The 23333-nt window shown below is 36.4% G+C and overlaps 3 protein-coding genes across 4 annotated transcripts; all 3 read left to right on the top strand.

Annotated features, from left to right (window-relative positions):
- The first annotated feature begins 7336 nt into the window (after positions 1 to 7336).
- LOC132173388 (Leucine-rich repeat protein kinase family protein) lies at positions 7337 to 11532 on the top strand. Its single transcript, XM_059584884.2, has 2 exons — positions 7337 to 7576; positions 8138 to 11532. The coding sequence occupies exons 1-2, from the start codon at positions 7510 to 7512 to the stop codon at positions 11374 to 11376; spliced, it is 3306 nt and encodes a 1101-aa protein (XP_059440867.2). The 5' UTR covers positions 7337 to 7509; the 3' UTR covers positions 11377 to 11532.
- A 2118-nt stretch (positions 11533 to 13650) lies between these two features.
- LOC132176365 (uncharacterized) lies at positions 13651 to 16864 on the top strand. Of its 2 annotated transcripts, XM_059588548.2 has the most exons (3): positions 13651 to 13788; positions 14865 to 15055; positions 15926 to 16864. In XM_059588548.2, exons 2-3 carry the CDS (start codon positions 14933 to 14935, stop codon positions 16505 to 16507), a joined length of 705 nt encoding a protein of 234 aa, XP_059444531.1. In that variant the 5' UTR covers positions 13651 to 13788; positions 14865 to 14932; the 3' UTR covers positions 16508 to 16864. The 2 variants fall into 2 exon arrangements, with proteins under 2 accessions (XP_059444531.1, XP_059444532.1); XM_059588549.2 differs by lacking the exon at positions 13651 to 13788 and having other exon boundaries at positions 14725 to 15055.
- A 4422-nt stretch (positions 16865 to 21286) lies between these two features.
- Positions 21287 to 22260, top strand: LOC132176045 (uncharacterized). Its single transcript, XM_059588157.2, has 2 exons — positions 21287 to 21526; positions 21636 to 22260. The coding sequence occupies exons 1-2, from the start codon at positions 21392 to 21394 to the stop codon at positions 21879 to 21881; spliced, it is 381 nt and encodes a 126-aa protein (XP_059444140.1). The 5' UTR covers positions 21287 to 21391; the 3' UTR covers positions 21882 to 22260.
- The last annotated feature ends 1073 nt before the right edge of the window (positions 22261 to 23333 follow it).

The raw sequence follows: 23333 nt of genomic DNA, 5'->3' as shown, positions 1-23333 counted from the left end.
AGTTCTGCATATGATCCCAAAAGTTTAACCCGATGGGAATATGTAAATTTAATTACTTAATCATTACTTTAATACTCTCTCTCACGCGTGAACTCAAATTTCGTTTTAATAGGTGAGACCCAACACGTGAAATATCTAATTTAAATGGAGGTGAATTGACGGAGTCAATGTTTGATCCCAGGATCTTTGACTTTAATACCATGTTAAATCACTATTTATTCTAAAAGTTTAAGCTTACGGAAAAAAATGGTAATTTAACAAAATTTGATTAACCTTATTTATTTATTTTGTTTCTAATTAAAAAGGGTAGGAGGGAGGGAACAACTGTTGTTACTCTACTTGGGTGTGCCCTTGGTAGCGTCTATCTGTTGAGAGTTGTTCAGAAGGGAGCCTATGGCTATGGGCCTAGACGACAAAGAATCGCAAGAGGTTTCTTAAGACCAATTGAGCCATAGCCTGACCTAGTGCCAATGGGGCATCAGTGAGACTCAATGTGAATAACACTAATCATGAGTGAGTGATTTCCATTTCCATTTCGAGTTTTGAATTTGTTCCTCAGTGCATGCCGAACCACATGGAGATTGCTTTGAGACCACTAAACCACCAACACAAGTGGCGATGCCTTCGTAAATTGTTTTTTTTTTTTTAAATAAATTTTTTCCTAATTAAAAAGATAGAAGTGGCGATTAGGGTGTCTACTCTACTTGGGTTGCCTCTAGACAGTGGAAACCGCATGTATTTTCTCAAACTCAATTGAGTTATAGTCTGATCTAATTCCTTCAGAACATTGATGAAAACACTAATCACACAGATAGATTATTTTCATTGCGGAATTTGAACTTACGTTTGAGTATATACCTGATCATTTTTTAAAAAAAATTTTTTAGGACCACTGAACCAATGCTCTAAAAGATTTTTGTAATAAAGTTTATCTAACATGTTTTGAATTTGAGTGTCTTCTCTAGAAGGTTTCATTTAGTCTACAGCCTCTTAATATAATGGAGAGATTAGGTAGATTAGTTTTGTTGATTCATGGTGGTAGGAGGAGCGATAACAACAGCCCAACTGTATGTACGTAACTATATCACCCTCAAAACCAAATCAAACTACAGTTGACATACGTAGATCCCCCAATAAGCCCTCCTTTTTGACTTTGATTTTTGTTAAACTTTGATTACTACAATTGAGGGTGACAGCCCTCACAGTCACGGATGATAGCATGTCTACCTTTGCCGTGAAGCCATATCCAAGAACAAGATTTGATGGATGACACGTGCGCATAAGCAAATCCCGTTCCGCTTAAGTGCGCCATAAGAAATGAAGGAGAGTAAAATTAAATCTGAACCATTAAAAAACTTGGTCGTATGCAAAATCCTAAACAACCTTGGTCTTGCTCGATTTGAATTGAGATCTCTAGTAATTTAGACAATTACGGTGAAAAAATCCATATGAGTAACACTATAAGTAGGGTGTTTGTATTCATCTTATCTCCAAATGTGATGTGATTTTTAAAACCATAATTAAATTTGTAATTGATTATATTAAATTTGGGAATATAAAGGAAAAAATGCAAAATCAGTACATATGGTTTACCTGATTTGCAATTAGTTTATTGTGGTATCAAAATGAATTCAGAAGCCCTTAAAATATACCAAAAAAAATAATTTACTCCATACAGACAAATTTCATTTATTGACTTAACAAATTTTAAAAGTGTGACACTGACTTAAATAGAGCAGGTATCACACTAATATAATCTGTTAAGTTAGCGAACAAATTTTGACTGTAGGGAGTAAATTATTATTTTGACATATCTTAGGGACATCTGAATTAATTTTGATACTACAAGAAGCTAATTGCAAATCAGGCAAACCACAAGAGCTAATTCTACAATTTTTCTAAATATAAAAGAGGGAAAAAAGTCCTACTTATAGCATTAGTAAATTTATATAATGGACCCACCTGTCCAAATAAGTTTTGAACGGTCTAATCACGTATCTGGGTCAGCAGATCTCATAGAGAATCTTTTACATTAATTTGCTATATGAATTACTAACAATCAAAGCACCAAAATTGCTTTAGATCTTTAGATCTTTATGAGTTTGCCCCCTAGATATACAAAAAGCCATTTGATGAGGCTCCTCGGGATGGAGACTCAGATAGATATTCCTTTATCGTGTCTTAGACGATAAACAAGGAAAAGGAGGAGCCCCAACAACTCTTTGGATGAAAACATTTCCCTTTCCTTTGACCAATTACCCACAGAGAAAGATACGCAATTGACACGAAAGGAATCGTTCATGTCTTTTTCTCAATGAACTTTGCGTTGATTTGTTTGGTGCTTTATAAATTTTTGTTTTTGTTTTTTAATAAGCACCATGTACTTATTATAAGCCATATATGGACAAATATGCATATTATATTGAATGGTCCGTTTTCATTAACAATGACATTTTGAGCCCATTGGTGAGCATTTGGTGGTTGAGAATCTTTTCACTCACGGTCAAGAATTTTTCTACCAACTCAAAAAAAAAAAAATCTACCATACCATTTAGTTTATATATATATGAAATTTTTTTTAAAAAAATGCTACACACATTCTCACTCTCACATTATTAAGTGCACATTATTTAACGTGACTTTAAAAGTTATTATTAAATTTTGAATGGATATCTATTGAATAGTGATTTTTAGTGTTATGTTAAAAGATGTGTAATTGAAAGTGTGAGAGTGAGAAATAATACAAGTTGAAAAAGAAGGCTTCTGTGTGTTACAAGCAAAGAGAAATAAACTCTGGTTGAAGGCAAGATTCTTATTGGTAGATTATGAGCATCATACTTTTCAAAGAAACTATAGTTGTGTCGAAAAGGGAGGATTTTAAAGTTGTCCCTAAAGATCTTTATCATGAGAATAATCTTGGGGGCAATTTAGGAGCGGCAATTCGAGTTCGCGTGTTGAGTTTTGGTTATGTTAAGGTATGGATATAAGACTATATAGGCCAACTTTAACTTGACCTATTTAATTAAACAGGTTAAACCTCTCAACTCTAACCGTCTAATTTGGTATTGGGTTTGTCGGGTTCGTAGGTTATGTAAAAATTGTCATCCATTATGTTGAGTGTTAAGGTATGGATGTAAGATTATATAGGTCAACTCTAACCTGATTTATTTAATTGAACGAGTCAGACTCGCCAACTATAACTCTTTAATTTCATGATAAATTTATGTCGAATTCGTGAGTAGTGTCAAGAATTGTTAACTTTAAAAGACATGATGGATGTAAGACTAATTAATGAATGAGTGTTGGATTTGTGTAACGTTTGAAATGATGAACATATTGACAGCAAAATAAAAAAGAGTTTTTCTTCTTTGTCGTTATTTTCTGTGTATTCAAGAATTCATGAGAAAAACGTGCTCTTCTAAACCTAAATAATGTAGATTACTCTACAAAAGTTATTATTTTCAAAATGAATTGTAGTAAGTGAAAAGCATAATGATCATGGCCTCAGTAATTCTTAGACAAAAATCATTACAAAAGGGAAACCACAGCAATTGAGTTATACCATACAATTAAACAAATTCAACAAAATGTTAATAAAAATATGATATAGCACGTGAAATATGAATGTCAAGTGAGGTCATATGTGAAGTGACATGATAATGGAACCTTCATGTTTGTTAGCACAAGAATTTTTAAAGAAATTCTGAAGCATTTTCCTAATTAAAGTTAACTAAAATAAATTTCGCATTCGCTCCCGCAACCAAGGCAGGATGTGAATTGGGATGTAACGCAATTGTTGAATGCAACTGTCTAGTTGGTGATTGCCATGACAAACGTTGTGGTGTTTCACATTACCTGAGTATGAAGATGGAGATGTACTTATATATATACTTACATTCTTCATGATAACAACGCGTTTTAAAGCCGTGATTATCATAATCCTATGTTAGAACTCTACTGTTAAGAAATCTTATGCGAGAGTAGTATCATAATGGGTGACTGTTGTAACAAATACCTATCCAAATTAATAAGAGAATATCTGCTACGTTTTACTCGCTAGTGCACAAGATCAGAACGATAGTATAAGATGCAAGTATGAAATCATTCCCACGAAGATTTGCAATGTTGAAAGACATACAGATAATGAAAAAGGCTAGGGTTTTGACATCAACTACTAATTAGACTAATTAAGATAACAATATGCCAATGTTCCAATCATACTGGTATGTTTAATGCTTGTCCACCTAAGGACATGGTATCTACTCTTTAAGTTATTGATTTTCCTAAGCAACGAATTAGACACAGTATCTACTCTAATTATTTTATTTCTTAAAGGATTTAGCATGGTATCTACTAAGTTGTTTTTTAAGAAAGCATAAATCTATGGAAATCTACAATCACATGAATCCTAAGGTATGGTATCTACTCACGGTTCCCCATGTGATAAATTCAAGAACCTATGATCAGATTCTTTTGTTACTTTATTAAGCTCAAGATTCGGTCATCTAAATTGACTTAATGAACAGATCCAAACACGTGCATATGATGATCAGGTACATTCATATGAGAAATTCAATTAACCAAAAAATAATCAATTGAAATATACCAAAATATGATTATCACAAAGGCTCCAATATTAAAATCCTAAAAAGACATGATTAGGGCTTCAATTTAGCTCATAACAAAAGTATTTAGCTAGACATCATAAAATAAATTTAAAAAAAAAAGGAAAAGAATAAACCGAAAACGACTCTTGGAAGTAGCTCCAAATTCTCTTCTATGGAATTGTATATTAAATTGTGAGGCTTTGAGGTCTATTTATAGGCTTAGGAGAGACCTAGAAACCCTAGTAAACCTAGTAAAATCGGAGGTATGACTTTTAATGCAGCTAAGACTTTGGAAACCTAATCCTATGTGGAATGAGAAGTCTGGCCGTATCTGGGCACCACGGGTGCGCTCAATCCCAAGGAGTTGCGCTCGATCATACTTCTGCGATCGATCCCACTGATGTTGCACTCGAGCGCATGTGCACTCGAGCCTGATTCTTATGCGCGCGGGCGTAGCTGCTTGTGTGCACGATCCTTGCTCTGACGCTCGAGCCCTACGTCTTTTGAATGTGATTCACCATACATGGAACATAGATGATCAGAAGGTGGTAAATGGTGTTGTGCATCATGAACGTGGCTTTCTATCTTTTTCTCCAAAGTCTTAATATATTGGGCATTGAATTTTTTTTCCATATTTTAATTAGTATTTTTTTAATTAAAAAAAACTATAATTAGGGTTTTAATTAGAGAACATTGATTAACATTTTCACAATAATTGGGGCCTTAAACATTTGTTTTATAGAAGTGACCTTAATTATACTACTACTGTTTGGGAAGCTTATTCTACTAGAACCCTTAAATGACTGCCTAATTCGCCTAAACAAAAAAGTCGGCCCTAAATCTTGACTAAAGCAGCCAAAACAGCCTTTATCATCCTCTTGAATTAGGATTGAAAAATCATATATTAGAGACAATCAAATGTGCTCTATCTACGATAGATAGGCAGATCCAACTTTTCTAAAGTTTGTTGGGCAAAAAACCTGAAAGCTAGGCATTGGTTTGTTATAGGGTCCTTATCATAAACAATTTTTTTACTACTATCTTTAAAGCATACTTGTAATATAGGAGGTCTCAAAAGGTCCTAATTGAGACCCACGTTCACCACCTTGGTGCCTTGATGTGCAAGAGTTATCCTGTTCCTTCTCTTTTTTACCCCCCTCTTTCTTTATCTTTGTTGATTTCCGTGGAAAATTGCTCTATTTTTCTTTGATTTGAAGATTGGCATACGAGTAATCCTGCATACTCGTTTTTCATCTCACTTTTATATTATTAAGTTGACGTTACAGTGTTCATCAGGCCTTGGATTGGTCTTTACTAAAAGAAGAAGAAAAATTCAAAAGCTAATGGACACATTTACATCTCCAATAATATGGAGATAAAATGAGAGTTGTGTATTTAGAATTACTGTTGACATACCGACATTTATTAAATCCCTATAGATGACACAAGGCTGCTGTTGGATTGTAATACATTTGTCTTTTACTTCTCCAAACTTGGATTTTAAAATAAGAGTGGAACAGAAAGCGTTGATTTCTCTTTCACCATTTGATGGGCGGTAGGAGATCCTGATTTTGGCAGAATTGGAATGGATTGGAGAGAGGTTGAGATAGGTTTTATATTCAAATATTGGACGTACAACGCCAAAAACCCAAAAGAAAAAAGAAAAAGAAAAAGAAAAAGAAAAAGAAAAAGTGAGTGGTTGCAAAATTCTTAAACCATGAGCGTCTATTCAAATTCGGCACATCAGTGTGCTCTTCATTCTAATTAATTATTTATTTTTTTATTTTAAATTTATCTATACGCTTATCCAAAATGCTTACGTCAGCTTAAAAAAATGCTTTATTACTATCTGTGGTGGTAGTTCAGTAGTCTCAAGAAAATGTCTATGAAGTTGGGCATGTATTAGGACGTGGGTTAGACTTTCTGCAATAGAGAATCACTCACATAAGTGTAATTAGTATTAGCCGCCTTAAAAATTACTAATGTGCTAGTAGAACTGAGTTAAATTATGACTCATTTGGTCTTATAGTTCCTGCTGTTTAGACCCTTCCTGAGCGTGACCATGAGTAGCCACTTTTAAAAATAAAGCAATAAATTTAGTAAAAGCAAAGCACCTCCTCAACACTTCCCCGCTAACAAGTACTACCTTGTCGTGATTATGAGTAGGCACTTTTGAAAAACAAATCATTAAATTAGCGATGTCCTAAGTAGTTTCGGGCGTAACCATGAGTAGCGTCTTTTGAAAAACAAAGCATTAAATTAGTGAGCGAACAACATTCACCAAAATATTTTTCTAAATCGCTAAGTCGAATGTAAATCTTTTGATCTCATTTTAACAATGAACTAATCAAAATAACACCTGGCCACCTGGACAAGAATTTGCTCTTCATTCTCTTAATCCTTTCATGGTATTTTCCTCTTTTGGATTCACAAAAGAAAAGAAAAGAAAAAGAACCAAGAAAAAAAGAAGAGGAAACTTACCAACCGACATAGCGTTGACTATATTTTGCAATTTCTTGACGTTAGAGCTTTGGTTTTGTTGAAATTCAAAGCACAAACACGAACAGATAATTTCTAGCAACTATCAAAGACCAAAAGAGTCCCGGGTCAAACCCCCAAACCGGGGTACAGTCAACATGGGCGGCCTGTAATTTCCATTGATTTTGCTTCTAAATACTTTTCTTTTTCCCCCTAATAAAAAACATTCGGGCTAATATTAAAAACAAAGGGAAGAAAACTGAGAAGCATTTGTTGCGTGTCTGGTTTGGTCTCTCTCTGCAGGCGCTGCAACTTCAACGACATGCCACTACGTTCAACATCCCCATATATTACGATTCCATGAATTAAAACTACTCTAGAACAAGAAGAAGAAGAAGAAGAAGAAGAAGATATTAGAAGTAGCATGTCAGACGAGGAAACCGACTCAAGCTCCGTTGCTGCGTTAATCATTTTCTTAATCTTGATATCATGTAAGAATCCACAAACTTTTCTGTTTTTCTTTTTATCATTTTCTTGTCGGGAAATTCATGTATATCTATAGCTTCGATCAGTTGCCTCTGTTTTTTTTTTTTTTTTTCTTTTTTTAGAGGTTTTATTAAACAGGGATCCGGCTTATATTGCTGTGGTAAAAAACTATTTTTAACTCAAACGTTGTCGTTTCTTTTAACGCCGTAGTTGGCGTTGGCGCCGCCGTCCCTTATTTCTGGTCCATATTTCAGAGTTTTGTTTTATGGGTGGGTGATCATGGAAGAGTGCTGGATGGGAGTTTTTGGGTTTATTTTCTTTTGAGTGTTTGTTTGTTTGGGGATTTTGGTTTGAATTTAGGTGAGTGGTTTTATTTTTTATTCTGATTTTTCGCCGAATGGGTGTTGACTGAAATTTCTGGATTTGTTTTCCGGTTGAACAACAACCGATCATTGGGACCGAAGAATGATTCTTGTTTACAAGAACCGAACATGTTTGCGTTGTTCGAGGACGATTCTGTTTCTTAAATATGTTTTGGGTTCTAAATTAATTATTTGATTTTACAGGCGTGCTTGTCGCCGGAGATTCTCTGGACACAGACACAGAAGTCCTGCTAAAACTGAAATCATTTCTCGAAGAAACCAATCGCGTAAACCAAGGAGGATACTCCCAGTGGCACAAGCAGAGCCCGAAAAGCCCCTGCGATTGGCGGGGAATAATATGCAGTTCAAACAATGCGACGACTGCAAGGGTCACCGGCATCGAACTCCCGAACAGCCAAATCGCCGGCGAGATGTTCGGAAACTTCTCGCTGCTTTCCGAGCTCTCACACCTCGACCTCTCCAAGAACACTATCGGCGGATTGATCCCGGAGGACTTGAGCCGGTGCCGGAATCTTGTGCATCTCAATCTGTCACATAACATCCTTGAAGGCGAGCTGAACTTGAATGGATTGAAGAACCTGAAGACGCTTGACTTGTCTGTCAACAGGTTTTGTGGGGAGCTACAGTTGATCTTCCCGGCAATTTGTGACAAATTGGTTGTTGTGAATATATCGGCGAATAATTTCACTGGTGGGATTAGTGGTAGCTTCGATGATTGCTTGAATTTGCAGTACTTGGATTTGAGCTCAAACAACTTCACTGGGCAGCTGTGGAATGGTTTTGCGAGGCTGCTAGATTTTTCTGTCTCGGAAAACTATCTCACAGGGCCTGTTTCGTCGGACATGTTCACTGAAAACTGTAGTTTGCAAATTTTAGACCTGTCGGAAAATATCTTCATCGGTGGGGTTCCGGAGGAAGTATCAAAGTGTCGAAATCTGGTTATTTTGAATCTGGCGGGGAACAATTTTACTGGGGAAATTCCAGCCGAGATTGGATCAATTTCGAGCCTTGAAGCTTTGTACTTGGGGAGCAACAACTTTTCCAATGTCATCCCTGATTCGCTTCTGAACTTGAACAACTTGACCTTCTTGGATTTGAGCAAGAACAATTTTGGAGGAGATATACAAAAGATTTTTGGGAATTTCACGCAGATTAAGTTTCTTGTATTGCACGGGAATTCATACACTGGTGGGATAAAATCGTCAGGAATTCTCAAGCTGCCTAACGTTTTAAGATTAGACCTGAGCTACAACAATTTTTCAGGTTCACTACCGATTGAAGTCTCTGAAATGCCAAGTTTGAACTTCTTGATTCTTGCTTACAATCAATTTTCTGGAAATATACCATCAGAGTATGGAAACTTCTCCCGCCTGCAAGCCCTTGACCTCTCTTTCAACAGGCTTAATGGATCAATACCGGCCACCCTTGGTAAATTGAGCTCGCTCTTGTGGTTGATGCTTGCAAACAATTCTTTAACGGGTGGAATTCCTCTGGAGTTGGGAAATTGCACAAGCTTGTTGTGGTTAAATCTTGCCAACAACCAGCTCTCAGGGAAAATCCCACCTGAATTGACGAATATTGGTAGAAATGCCACGGCTACTTTTCAGTCTAATATCCGGCAAAGTAGCCGGATTATCGCCGGCTCAGGGGAGTGTTTGGCGATGAGGAGGTGGATTCCAGCAGACTACCCTCCTTTCAGTTTTGTGTATACAATCCTCACAAGGAAGAGTTGCAGAAGCATATGGGATCGGTTACTTCAAGGATATGGTCTTTTCCCAATGTGTGTAGCCGGTTCATCGGTCCGGACCTTTCAAATATCCGGTTATCTTCAACTAAGCGGGAATCGACTTTCCGGCGAGCTCCCTTCAGATATTGGCAAGATGCAGAATTTCACTATGTTGCATCTGGGTATCAATGATTTCCACGGGAAACTCCCTCCTCAGATTGGACAGATGCCGCTTGTAGTCCTCAACATCTCCAGGAACAAGTTCTCCGGTGAAATTCCCAAGGAAATCGGTGATATTAAATGCTTGCAGAATCTGGATTTGTCTTGGAACAACTTTTCCGACACGTTCCCGGCGAGCTTGGACCGCTTAACTGAGCTGAGCAAGTTCAATATCTCATACAACCCATTTATCTCTGGCACAATTCCAGCAACTGGGCAATTTGCAACGTTTGAGAAGGATTCCTATATCGGCGATCCCCTGTTGCATCTTCCAAAGTTCATTGACAACTCTACAGATGATTCCCCTAAGAGAACAGATCGGAAGCCCAAAAGACCTACAAAATTGGCTGCATTCTTGGCGTTCCTGGCTGTGATTCTAGCTTTCTTGATATGTGGGTTTTTGTCAATCATAATCTACTCATTGATAAAAAGCCCATCAGAATCACCGGGATATCTTTTAGAGGAAACAAAAAGCCCGCATGATTTTGCATCGAGTTCTAGCTGTTCGTCACCATGGTTGTCAGATACCGTTAAGGTAATCCGTCTGGACAAAACAGCTTTCACACATGCCGACATTTTAAAAGCTACCGGCAACTTTTCGGAGGAGAGGATTATTGGGAAGGGGGGATTCGGCACAGTGTACAGAGGAGTATTGCCTGATGCCAAAGAGGTGGCTGTAAAAAGGCTTCAAAGAGAAGGAATAGAGGGAGAAAGAGAATTCCGAGCAGAAATGGAGGTTCTGAGCGGAAATGGGTTCGGTTGGCCGCATCCAAACCTTGTAACGCTTTATGGGTGGTGCCTGGATGGCTCACAGAAAATTCTGGTTTACGAATACATGGAGGGCGGAAGCTTGGAGGATCTTATAACCGACAGGATGAATCTGACATGGCGGCGGCGAATTGATGTGGCAATCGACGTAGCGCGGGCGTTGGTGTTCTTACACCACGAATGCTTCCCTGCTATCGTGCACCGGGATGTGAAGGCCAGCAATGTGCTGCTCGATAAGGAAGGGAAAGCACGAGTCACGGATTTCGGTCTTGCCAGAGTTGTTGATGCAGGGGATAGCCATGTCAGCACAGTGGTGGCCGGGACAATCGGCTATGTTGCGCCGGAATACGGGCAAACATGGCATGCAACCACGAAAGGCGACGTGTACAGTTTTGGGGTGCTGGCGATGGAGCTGGCAACGGGGCGGCGGGCGGTGGACGGAGGGGAAGAGTGTCTTGTGGAATGGGGTAGACGGGTGATGGGAATTGGGCGGCACGGATTGAGTCGATCAGCCATACCGGTTGTGCTTCTGGGGTCTGGGCTGGCGGAGGGGGCGGAGGAGATGAGTGAGCTGCTTCGGATTGGGGTGAAGTGCACGGCGGAGTCTCCGCAGCGTAGACCAAACATGAAGGAGGTGCTAGCTATGCTGATTATGATATCCACCACAAGGGGAGACTTCAATTATGGCTCCTTTTCTCCTCCCCCGTGATTTTAGGTTTCCAGAAAAAAAAAAAAAATGTCCATAATTCTAGGGTGCTATACACAGTTTAATTACACACATAAATACTCAACAAATTTTGACTACTGTAATTCTTCTTGTACACATCATTCATTAGTTGAAGAAGGTTTTTGTTTTTTTTTTTGTTTTTGTTATGCAGTTCCTCAAGGATAAATACCAGTCATAAGAATCTTCATTTGAACTTAGATTTTTTACTTTTGAAAGGAAAATTCTTTTTTGTTGTTTCAGTAACATGTTATCTTTTTAATAGGTAGGATTTGCCATTTGATGCAAGAAATTGTGTGAATTTCCAAAATTTGAGAATTTACAATTTCTTTAAAATTGTATGGGATCTAGATCTGTCACAACTAGTAGGTTAAACAAACAGAATATTTGAAAGAAACATTGTAGTGAGGATAATGAGTTATATTTATACATAAATGCATTGATTACAAGAGAGAGATTTTAGGATATACGTTGTAACGGCTAGGAGATATGCTATACATGAGAGTATAAAACAAGGAAATAGTCCCCGAGAGGTAGCTCAATCGGCTGGGACCACACTTAATGAAGTGGAGGTCACTAGTTCGAATCTCCCTCCCCCCTCTTGTGCGGATATGTCAAAAAAAAAAAAAAAAAAAAAAAAAAAAACAAGGAAATAGGTAATGGTCATGTCCCATGATTTGTGCAATGCTCTTGATTTTGATTCTCTCTTTAATTCTTTTATTGGCATGGTGTGATTGCTAGTCTTACTACTCCCCCTCAAACTAGGCTGAGTAGTAAAGCCTAGTTTGATAGATAATGTAGTGAAAGACTCTCGGAGTATGGGTTTGGTGAAGGAGTGATGATAGAGAGAACACTGGCGTGCATCACGCCCGTGTTTTTTAATATTTTTTAATATATATTTTTTAATTATAATATTAAAATATATTATTTTAATATTAAAAAATATTAAAAAACACGGGCGTATGTTCTCTCTATCATCACTCTTGGTGAAGATATCGGCCAATTGATCTGAAGAAGAGAAAATTGGGTCACAAGTGCATCAAGAGCAACCTTCTCATGAACATAGTGATGGTCCACCGCAATATGCTTAGAGCGACCATGAAAAACTGGATAAACACTAAGGTAAAGAGAGCTCAAATTATCACAATACAATGTAGGCGACCTAGCCAAAGTAATCCCAAATATCACGTAGCAAAAAACTAAGCAATGTAAGTTTGGCCGAAGCAGAGGTCATAGAGCGTTATTCAGCTTCGGTGCTAGACTTAGCGACAATAGTTTTTTTTTTTTTCTTAATATATTTCAATTTTTCACTCGATCACCTATCAAAATGCAATCTCAAATCTTTGCTTGATGAACAGAGAAAGATAACACCTTTTTCTTGTTAGTTCCAACAGCCCAAACACGTCAAACCGCCTAGACCTTTTTGATGGCAACACATAGTGACACGTACACATTAACAAATGCTAGAAGAAAAACAATCTTATTTACCAATCAAAATACAAATACCCAAAAGATAGAATGAAGAGCATTTAACTTTCACAAAAAAATAATGTAGAAAGAGTGAGGAGAAAGACAACAGACGAACAAAATCTTTTAGACCAAATAGAGAGGTTGTGCCTGTTTTGCATTGCTTGCTTGCTAAGTTGCAAATGAAGGAGGGCTTCCAAACTTTTTTAAGGATGATTCTGTTCCTTTGTATTTTATTTTGGGTTAAAACTTAAACACTTTATTAGTACCTGGATTTACACATTTTTACTTTTTCTTACATCGAGTTCAAATCATATCATAAATGGTACTTGACTTAAGAGAAAATACAAACTTAGTACTTCTGTTAGGTTCCGTTAACCCAAACTAACGGAATGCCATGTATCCTCAAAAAATATTAAAAAAATAATAATTAAAAATAATAAAAAAACTAAACCTAAAAAAAAATTGAAAATTGATGGGGGTCGCCGGCCACCTCCATAAATTTTCAATTTTTTTTTTTATTATTTTTTAAGACATGTGGCAGTTCTATATGATGACACGTGCGAATGAATCTAACAAAAGTATTAAGTTTGTCTTTTCTCATAAATCAAGTATCATTTATAACAGGATTTGAATGTGAGAAAAATAAAAAATGTACAAACGCATGTAATAATAAAGTATTTATCCTTTTAATTTTTATTTTTTGTAATTTCCTCTTTTCGAATATTAAAAGCCAAAAAGAGGCACTTCCCATTTTACTTTTGAAAGCTTTCTAACTTCCACCAAGTCTGCTAGTCCTTTCCCTGCCCTCACACGCTCTTGCTCAGTCTCTATTTCTATCTCTCTCGAGCAATTTTTCTTTTCAACCATTTTTTAGCTTCAGACTGACCAAAAATATAAAAAAGATAAAAGATAAAAGATAAAATCAAGGTATGTAATTCCTGCTGTCATTTCCTTTTTCCTTTCCAGTTTTCCTCAGTAAAATGAGCTTCATCTTACTTGCAAAATGATGTAATTGTTGACTTGTGTTTGATTTGTGCTTTCTAATGAGATCTCTACGAGTCCTGCCTAGAAGCAGCGTGGGCAATGTGTCATCCTGACTCATCCAGTTTCTTTTCTCCTTTCTCAATTTTTTGTGAAGTGGGTATTCGTTTTCCAGTTAAAGGAGGTGACTTTATGCGATTATATACACTTTCTAGATGAAATAATGGCTGGGCTGTGTTTGATTGGTGCCCTTTTAGTGGCTTTTATTCAGTTTTTGCCTTGATTTAGCTTCCTAGTCTGCTTTTCCCCTTGCATTCTGATTTTCATTAGTTTTAGGGGAAAATTTTAAAGTTTTATGAGTTTTTCAATTTGAACTCTAAAGTTTAAAAATTGGCAATGTATTTTCTTAATGTTTAAAAAATTTTCAATTTAAACCTTCTATTGCTAATTTTTGTTAAATTGAACAGAAATTAAAAAAAAAAAAAAAAAAAGGCTTAAGGGTAATTATGTAATTTCATAGATTTCTGTCTAATTTGACGGAAATTAGTAACGGAAGGTTTAAATTGAAAATTTTTGAAACATTAGGGGTACATTGCCAATTTTTAAACTTTGAGGTTCAAATTGAAAAACTTATGAAACTTAGGGGAGTAAAGTGAATTTTTCCCTTAGTTTTAGCATCAATAGTTAGCACTCGATTATTCTATAGCTATTAAGAGTAGATATCAAATCAATATTTGTTTTTGACAGAATAAAATCTCTTATCAAAAATTGATCTTCAAGGATTTTTTTTATTTTTTTTTGAATTTGTGATAAACAATGGAAATGCAATGTCTTAAGTATCGTGATTGCTGTACTGTTTCATTGTCTAAAACTTCTGTTGCTTTGTTTTCAGTCATTGTATCTAAGAATTATGGCACTCCTTTGTTGCTTTGCTTTTCAAACAATGCATGTTGGAGATTCCTGAATCATTATGATTAACATGATGCTCAATGTAATTGCTCTTTGGCCAATCATCTTGATAGGGTATAAGGACTGAGTATATCACAAAGACATTGCAAGCAACGTGTTGTGGAGAACAACTACATTTGAAATGGCTGAAGAGAGAAGAGATAATATTATGTCTTTAGAGCTAGCGATCCAAAGAGAGGAAGCATATAGGAGGAAACTATCTAAGTTGCAGTTGAACTTAGATAATGATCTTATGCCTTTGGAGGTGAGGATTCAAACGGATGGCTGGATTATTTTCCTTTTCCTCAACCAATGTTCTTTCTTCTCCTGTTTTTTTTTTTTTTTCTCTGATGAATCAACCATTGTCTTTTTAGTTTTCTCTTTTCTCTCAGGCACCCTAAAGTAAAAACAAATAGTTTTTCTGGTTTTCACTGTGAATATCTTTTTTCCCTATTAGAAAACTGACTTCTATTCAAAGACATAAATGACTTGCATAGCATTCAAGGTTGTAATTGGAGTTAGTTGAAGATATGGCTTATATTGATTTAATTGATATACAACCCTTGACTGCTCTGTCAACCAAAATTTTCAACCCCCCTCCTACCCCCTCTTCTTTTTTCAGAAAATGCATGAGCATTGTGCTGAAAAGTTCATTCGGAAAAATCTTTAATCTCTCTGTTACTTATATTGTTTGTTAAGGCCCAGATTATTAAATGCTATCATATGTTTATTGACTATATTAAAGAGTGACTATATGGATCTGTCCTAGCCAAAAAGGACACATATCACATAGTAAGCAAAGATTCTTTGTTGCAAAAAAAAAAAAAAACTTTTAAACGGAGAGTTGGAGTTAATTTCCAGTGCCTAGCTATACAATTGCTTACTAGATCTTTGATTTCTATACGATTTGATCTGGTTAATTAGTAGTTTGTTGGTTCGAATTTGGTTTGCGTATGCCCTGATTTTGCATTGCAGATGAATTGGTCTTCGAAGTTATTGGAAGTTGTCTTCTCCCTCTCTTCAATGTTTTTGCTTTATGTGTGATGGATTTCTTCAGTAGATGAATTGGTTGAGCATAGTTCTTCAGCTCAGTTGTATTTGTACTCTTCTGAACTACTATCATCGTTTGTATCAGGTGCCACCTTCACATCCAACTCCTAGCCCCAATCTAACACCAGCTGCTGGGCCAAGTTCAAGTCCAGTTCTGAGCACAAGTCTTGTGGGGGCAAAGCGAAAAGAGCCGACTACCTGCCTCCAATATCTGCCACCTCAACAGCCCCAACCATTTCATGGTACTGTCATACTTGGAAATGAGGCAGATAACTTATTTTGTGAGGTGTGCCAAGTGCATTGCTCAGGTGCCTTTAGTCTCAAGCAGCACGTAGAAGGAAGAAAACACAAGGGGAAGATAGAAGAGTTGGAACATATCAGGAAATATGGAGGAGAGAAAGCAAACCAGCTGCAATGGTGTGAATTGTGCAATATATCATGCATGAATGAGACTTTGTTAGAGCAACATTTGCAAGGAGCAAGGCACAGGGAGAAACTGCAAGAGTTGGAATCTGGAAAAGGTGGTGGAGAAATCCTAAACCAGCCCAAGTGGTGTAAATTGTGTAAACTTTGGTGTCCTTGCGAATATAATTTCAAGCAACATCTTGAAGGCCACAAGCATGGCCTTCGGCTACAAGCTTTTCAGCAGAAAAAGAGGGCCAAATAATTGATCTGTTAAGAAAATCCTCTGTTTGTCCCTCTTTTCCTTCCAAAAAGCATCTACCAGAGAAACCATGCTTTTGGCCCTTCAAGTTGCTGCTTGTTTGGGATTTCTCCACCACCTTTTCCAGATTCCAACTCCTGCAGTTTCTCCTGTTCTGTTTTCCCTGAAAATTTTGCTCAAACAAAGTCTCATTAAAGCTTGCAATTTTACACAATTCACAAAAAAAGACTAACTATTTAAAGTGGAGGCACAAAGAAGTTTCTTATTTTCCTCATATCTAGACATTACTGGTACAAAAAGAAAATTAATCCTGAGCTATTATGTATGTTTTGAGATCAAATATCACTCTTTATTACTTAATCATCCAACAGAAAGAGAGTTTGACAAAAGATGAGCAAAATAATTTGCAACTTATGATGGCTTTCAATATTGTGGCAATGCCTTCTTGGACCAATTTTTAGAAGACTACTCGGAAGAGCTAAGAAAATGGCATCTTTGGTGTCATCATGGTTTAATGATCATTTTATTCCAAAATGCCTTTCATGTGTAAGAAAATAGGGGAAAGTACATGTTGGCTCCCTGCACTACCAATATTTTTGTACTTGCACCACTAAACTTCAAAAAGTGGCAATTGGATACCTCAAATTACAGCCATTCCTTTACAAAAAGACAACTCCATTAGTAAAAATTGTTAAAATCGAAGAGGTCATGTGCATGTATACCCTAATACCCACAAGTTGTTCTCCCCATCTTCATATACGGAATGCAAATGATGCATTATCGAAGTTTTTATTTAATAAAGTATCGATCAATTTCAATATGCTTGGTTCTGTTATGTTGGATTGGGTTACGAGCAATACTGATTGTCACAGTACAATTGGATAGAATCATTGGACTCAAACCCAAGCTCTTTCAAGATTATCTTCAATAATAATGTTTCACACACTCTATGAGCCATGGCTCTAAATTCTGCCTTCGCACTGAATTTGGCAACCATTGCTTGTTTCTTGCTATGCCATGACACCAAATTGCCTCCAAATTACCTCCCGTAAATGTGCAATACCTTGACGTGGACCATTGATCCATAATTGAGTCAGCCCAATTTGCATCTATATATGCTTCTGTTTTCAAATGATCATGTTGAGAGAGAAAAAAAAAAAAAAAAATTCCCTTACCTGGTGAGTATTTTAAGAAGCAGAGGATGCGATAAACTGCTTCCATATGAGGTTATCGTAAAGAATGCATGAAGTGGTGGCTCACTACACTTGCAACATATGTAATGTTTTCTAGACATGTGCGAGATAAATAAATCAACCGGCCAACTAATTGCAGATATTTGCCTTTATTTACTAGAGGACTCTCACTAGTTTCTCTCAGTTTAATATTCACATCTACTATAGTATTACTGGCTTTGCATTTGAGCAATCTTGTTTCCTTGAGAAGATCAAGTATGTATATATTTTTAGGAGATAAATATACCATGTTTTGACCTTGCTACCTCAATGCCGAGAATTCCAAACAATCAAAGTCGTTTATTCCAAACTTGTTAGGAAGAGAGTGTTTTAAATTTTGTATCTTCCCATCATCATTTCTTGTTATGATAATATCATCCACATATGCTATCAAAGTTGTTACCTTTCCTTGAGCAAAATGTTTAATGAAAAGTATATGATCAGCTTTGCTTTGTTTGCAACCAAATTTCTGCATAGTTCGGGAAGAATGCTCAAACCATGCTCTTGGAGATTGATTTAGGCCATACAAAGCCTTCTTTAGTTGCACACTTTTCCTACTAGGGATGAATCTTCCAATTTAGGAGGAATTACCATGGATACTTCTCTTTCTATATCTCCATGAAGAAATGCATTTTTTACATCAAATTCATGTAGAGGACAATCCAAGTTCGCAGCTATAGAAAGAAGAACTCTAATTGAGTTCATCTTTGCTATTGGAGCAAATGTTTCCACATAATGAACCTCATAGGTTTGCGTAAAACCTTTTGCAAAAAGTCTGGCCTTATTTCAATATTCCACATAATTACTGCCCTTATGCTTGACAGTGAACACTCACTTGCATCCAACACCCTTCTTCCCATTAGGTAAGTTAACAATATCTCATGTCTTGTTTTGCGCAGAGCTTTCATCTATTCTTGCATCGCTGTCCACCGTTTTGGATCACCAAGTACCTCCTGTGCATTTCTAGGCATAGACAAAGATATCATTTATGTGTATATATGTGTGTGAGTTTTAAAAAGGAGTTTTGAAAGTCAAAAGATTTCTCATAAACTACTTTTTACTAATAAATGAATTTAAACTTGTAGTTTACACAAAAAGTTTAAAGAGAAGGTGGATGCTTGTTAGCCATCATGTAGCTTAACATACTTTATTACCTAGGTTGATAAATATTACAATGACTAAATTATCAAAGTACTCTAAGCCTTGACAAACTATCCTAACACTTTGCCTTAAGGTGGAGCACATATAACATATAAACGAGTTTGAAAGAAAAAATTGAATGAAAATACACCCAACATACTCTAATCTTTCCCTCAAGTTGAATCAGCTTAGAGCACACAATACAGAGACAATTATTTTAAAATAATATGCATTAAACCAAATTTAAACAAGCTGAATTCCACAAAAAAAAAACTCAATACCAAACAAAAATTCACCAAAAACTTAAATGCTAGTTGAAAACTTGCCAGAAAATATAGAACAGTTAATCAGATCTCACCGCAAAAAACTAGGGCCAATCGAATTTCATTGAAAAACATTAATAACTGGTCGGAGCTCACTGCAAAACACCAAGGCCGATCGGATCTTGAGGGAAAACATCGAGAGTTAATTGAATCTCATTGTAAAACACTAAGGCTAGTCCTATCTCGACAACCAACTACAACAATAATGATTCTAGTGATCAATATGATCAACAACAAACGACGATCGCATATCCCATGATCAATCCAACCAACTAATTACACTTGATTGATGATCAATATTATCAACAACAAACAACCAACAACAACGTTTGATTGATGAACAATACAATCGACAACGGTCAACCACATCCAACAATAGGCAACCAACAACAAAGTGGATTGATCATCAACGCAACCAACAAACGAAAACCAACAACGATCAATCAACAATAACATTGGATTGATGATTAATACAACCAAAAAACAAATTGGATTTATCATTAATACAACCTACAACATTAAACCATAACCAACAATGGGCAATCAACAACAACACTGGATTGATCATCAATACAACTAGCAAGGCTCAACCACAGACAACAACAACGTTGGATTGATCATCAATACAACCAACAACGACCAACGAACAACTGCATCTTGTGAACGAACAAGAATGACAACTTGTAAACACTACTCTAGTACTCCACCCAAGTGGCAAACTCGATGGTTGCTCCATGTAGCCCAATTGAGCGAAAAACCACCTGAGCGATAAACCACAAGAGGAATACGATATTGGCTCGAGTTTATGCTTTGACACCGAGCGGTGTTATTTGGGGTCTAATTAAGGGAAGAATGTCACAACACAATATTTGGTTGAGGCCCCATTGGTTTATTTTTTGAAAAAGTACACTTTAAACTTTAATGACTGCTTAGGGCAGGGGAAAAAAATTACTTGCCCCAATTAAGTTAAGTTAATCTTGGGATAAAGAAAGATGGTCAATTCAAATGATGTAATATTCCACATTGAGGTGTGCTTTCTTTATCTTAGATCCTCCTGCTTTTATCATCCTGGTGTCCCAAATGTTTCCTGTGCGTTGGGACTAATGCCATTACCAAGCACATGCATCACCATCATAATCATCCTCGTTAAGAATAATTCTATGTTAAAAAAAAGTATGTCTCATAATATTTTTTCAAAAATAAAAATAAAAATTGAGCAACAGTACTAAATTTGCATTGGATTGGATAAGAAGCAAGTTGCGCTCTCAATCACCATGCACGTTTTTGTCTACAAAATGTAGCTTGTTTACTGTATTTTGCCATAATAAACTTCATTTTTTCTCTCCTCAGAAAGGTAGGAAGAGGCGATCAGAGTGGATCTAAGCGTGACTATGATAGCCTGTGTTTACTAAAAACTGATAAAAAAAAAACCTAGATAGTAAAAATTACGAGCGTTCTCTCAAATTCATTTGAGTCAGTCCATCAAAACATCAAATCTAAGAAAGCAATTTTGAGGATAAACTTTGATTCGAAAGAGATGTGGATAGGATAACAAAGCAGATCACATAGCTGGCTGATACTGATAGACATGCTTAGTCACAAGCACAACTCTCCACAACATATCTTGCTTGTAATTTACTGGTGGATTTGATAACAACACGTGTCGAAAGCTGTCCACATTGGAATAGCAATTTCCGGGACGCATAAAGGAGAGAGCCAGTAACATTATTTGTCTGTCCATATCCACAAACAAACAAAAGCAAAATCTTCCTAATGCTTCTAAATTCCCCCCGTCGTCGGCTAGCAGGAGCAGAGCTAGATTCTGCAGCTAAAGTATATATTTTGTATATATATATATATGGGAACCCAATTATGGTGCCTATATATATTCTTAGAAAAGAAATTGGAGGTGGGGGGTGAGTGATTTCAAGTCATGGACATCTTTGCCATCCTTCACATGATTACTGTTTCTGAGCAAACACTCGAGTGCTTCTCCACTATACCCAACACCAACAATGCATTTTGGTAACGAAAAAATTAAACACAAAAAGAAATAAAGAAAGAAGGAAAAAAGAAAAAAGAAAAAGGAAGCCAATCAAAATCTTTCTCTCCCCACCCCCCTCTTGTCTTTAAATCTGGACATGCATGAGCTCTCTTCTCCTAACTGATCACAGAAATTAAGAAACATACTGATGGAGAACTCTTATGGGTCTTCAAGAAAATCAAAGGATGTTTCTCTCAAAGAGCTCAGCGATAGGCTTGCTGAGTTTGCTCAAGTAAGAGGATGGGATCAATATCACAGTCCTAGAAATCTCCTCTTAGCACTAGTAAGTCAATCAACTACATATATGCATATACTTAATTATGATTAATTAGCCATTTGATGGGTGTTTGTGATGAACATATATATTAATTAATTTGCATTGATTTGTGAAGGTGGGAGAGGTGGGAGAGCTGTCAGAGATATTCCAGTGGAAGGGAGAAGTTGCAAGGGGATTACCCAACTGGAGTTCTGATGATAAGGAGCATTTGGAAGAAGAGCTCTCTGATGTTCTGCTCTATCTTGTTCGTCTTGCTGATGTTTGTGGCCTTGATCTTGGCCAAGCTGCGTTGACTAAAATAGTCAAGAATGCAAGAAAATACCCTATTCTTAATCAAACACAAACTTCCACTTTCAACTAGCAATCCAGGAGCTTCTCAGCTCCCATGCACCCGGCTTCTACATCTCTTTGGTGTTTTTTAAGTTTCTCTTTTTCTTAATGTATTTGTCTAATTTGTGAGAGGAAAAAAAAAAAAAAAAAGTGCTTACTGTTTTATATATATATATCCTTGTATGAGAGCATGCATGTTATAAATTAGGATCATCGGAGTGAATTTTTATATTCCTCCTTAATTTCGTTGTCTAAAGTTTCTTTAATTACAATAATTTTATCTAGACGATCTTGATGAATATCTTAGTGTACTTGCTCCAGAAAAAAATAAAATAAAATTTCAAATTCTCCTTGTTCGGATCCATGATGGTGCAGTCTGAGCTGGAGATAAACACAATACTTTAATCCAATGGGAGAGTTTGTTTAGACCTGTTATCGTATATCAAGCACTCACTCGATCTTACATGGAAAAGTTAAAGACGATAAATAACTTTTATTGAAAATCTTGGAAGGGTAAAAGTAACCCAACAAATTCTATATAAACCGTTTTCAAAGAAATAAGAAATATACCCATCCGATTTAAATAAAATATTAGGGTTTTATGTAATTTTGAAGGACCGATACGTTCTCAACCCGTGGCCACAAGTTGAGTCTATCTGAGCAATCTAATTAATTATAGGTATACTCAGCGTGACAAATCTGTAGTTATGAATCAGACGTAGTGATTGCTCATTATTCTTCATCCCATTAATCCCAGTACCTTGCTATGCCTTATTTTCTAGGTTGAAATAGTTTCAAAACCCTGCATTTATTTACTTAGGCACATGCATGCTAGACTTCTTTCATTATAAATTTCATTCTTTCTCATATCTCTACTATTATTATGTGTAATTGTGTAAAAAACAAAACCTTTCTTACTTGGAAAGTTTTCTACATCATCTCATAAATCTCTTGCATATTTTTCTTCTTAAGACAGTATCTCAGATTACAAGAAAAAACAAACATAGGAGCTTCTGAAAAAACTGCAGAAAATCTATGTCTTTAATTAACATGTCAAATAGTACAAAGGTTTAGATGTCTCAAAGAAGAGCAACATTAAAACACGAGCCACATGGGGAATTCAAAACATGTTAAAAATGTTATAAGTAAAAGGGAAGAGCATGTAAATCGAAACAAACTGGTTGTCGTTTATGTGATGGAAAGTTATTGGATCTTCCATTATATTTTCTACAAACTAGCTACTTGATTTCACCTGTTGAATAAGAGGTGAGTGGTGACCATCCCAAATGCTCCTCGCTTTCGTGGGCTCACTCTGCCTAAAGCTTTATGTTTATTGGCCTTTTTTCTAGGGGTGAATACTTGGTCTTGATTTTTGGTTATTGGCTAAAACCGACAACTGAAATCAGGTATTTAAAAACCCCAAAACCGGTAACCGGAACCGGGCATCCTGGTTACCGGTTTTTCCCAATCGGTTTCAAATCGG

Source organism: Corylus avellana, chromosome 3 (genome assembly GCF_965113065.1).
Source record: "Corylus avellana chromosome 3, dhCorAvel1.hap1.2, whole genome shotgun sequence".
In the NCBI taxonomy this organism is placed as follows: Eukaryota; Viridiplantae; Streptophyta; class Magnoliopsida; order Fagales; family Betulaceae; genus Corylus; species Corylus avellana.
Note: the sequence above shows the minus strand (reverse complement) of the source record. Positions and strands in the feature narration are given on the sequence as shown.

What these genes read in the sequence shown, in the direction of transcription:
- LOC132173388 (XM_059584884.2), top strand. Translation starts at nt 7,510, where the DNA reads ATGTCAGACGAGGAAACCGACTCAAGCTCCGTTGCTGCGTTAATCATT. An exon ending in TTTCTTAATCTTGATATCAT is followed by an intron (nt 7,577 to 8,137) that starts GTAAGAATCCAC and finishes TTGATTTTACAG; the next exon opens with GCGTGCTTGTCGCCGGAGAT.
- LOC132176365 (XM_059588548.2), top strand. Translation starts at nt 14,933, where the DNA reads ATGGCTGAAGAGAGAAGAGATAATATTATGTCTTTAGAGCTAGCGATC. An exon ending in ATGATCTTATGCCTTTGGAG is followed by an intron (nt 15,056 to 15,925) that starts GTGAGGATTCAA and finishes CGTTTGTATCAG; the next exon opens with GTGCCACCTTCACATCCAAC.
- LOC132176045 (XM_059588157.2), top strand. Translation starts at nt 21,392, where the DNA reads ATGGAGAACTCTTATGGGTCTTCAAGAAAATCAAAGGATGTTTCTCTC. An exon ending in GAAATCTCCTCTTAGCACTA is followed by an intron (nt 21,527 to 21,635) that starts GTAAGTCAATCA and finishes TGATTTGTGAAG; the next exon opens with GTGGGAGAGGTGGGAGAGCT.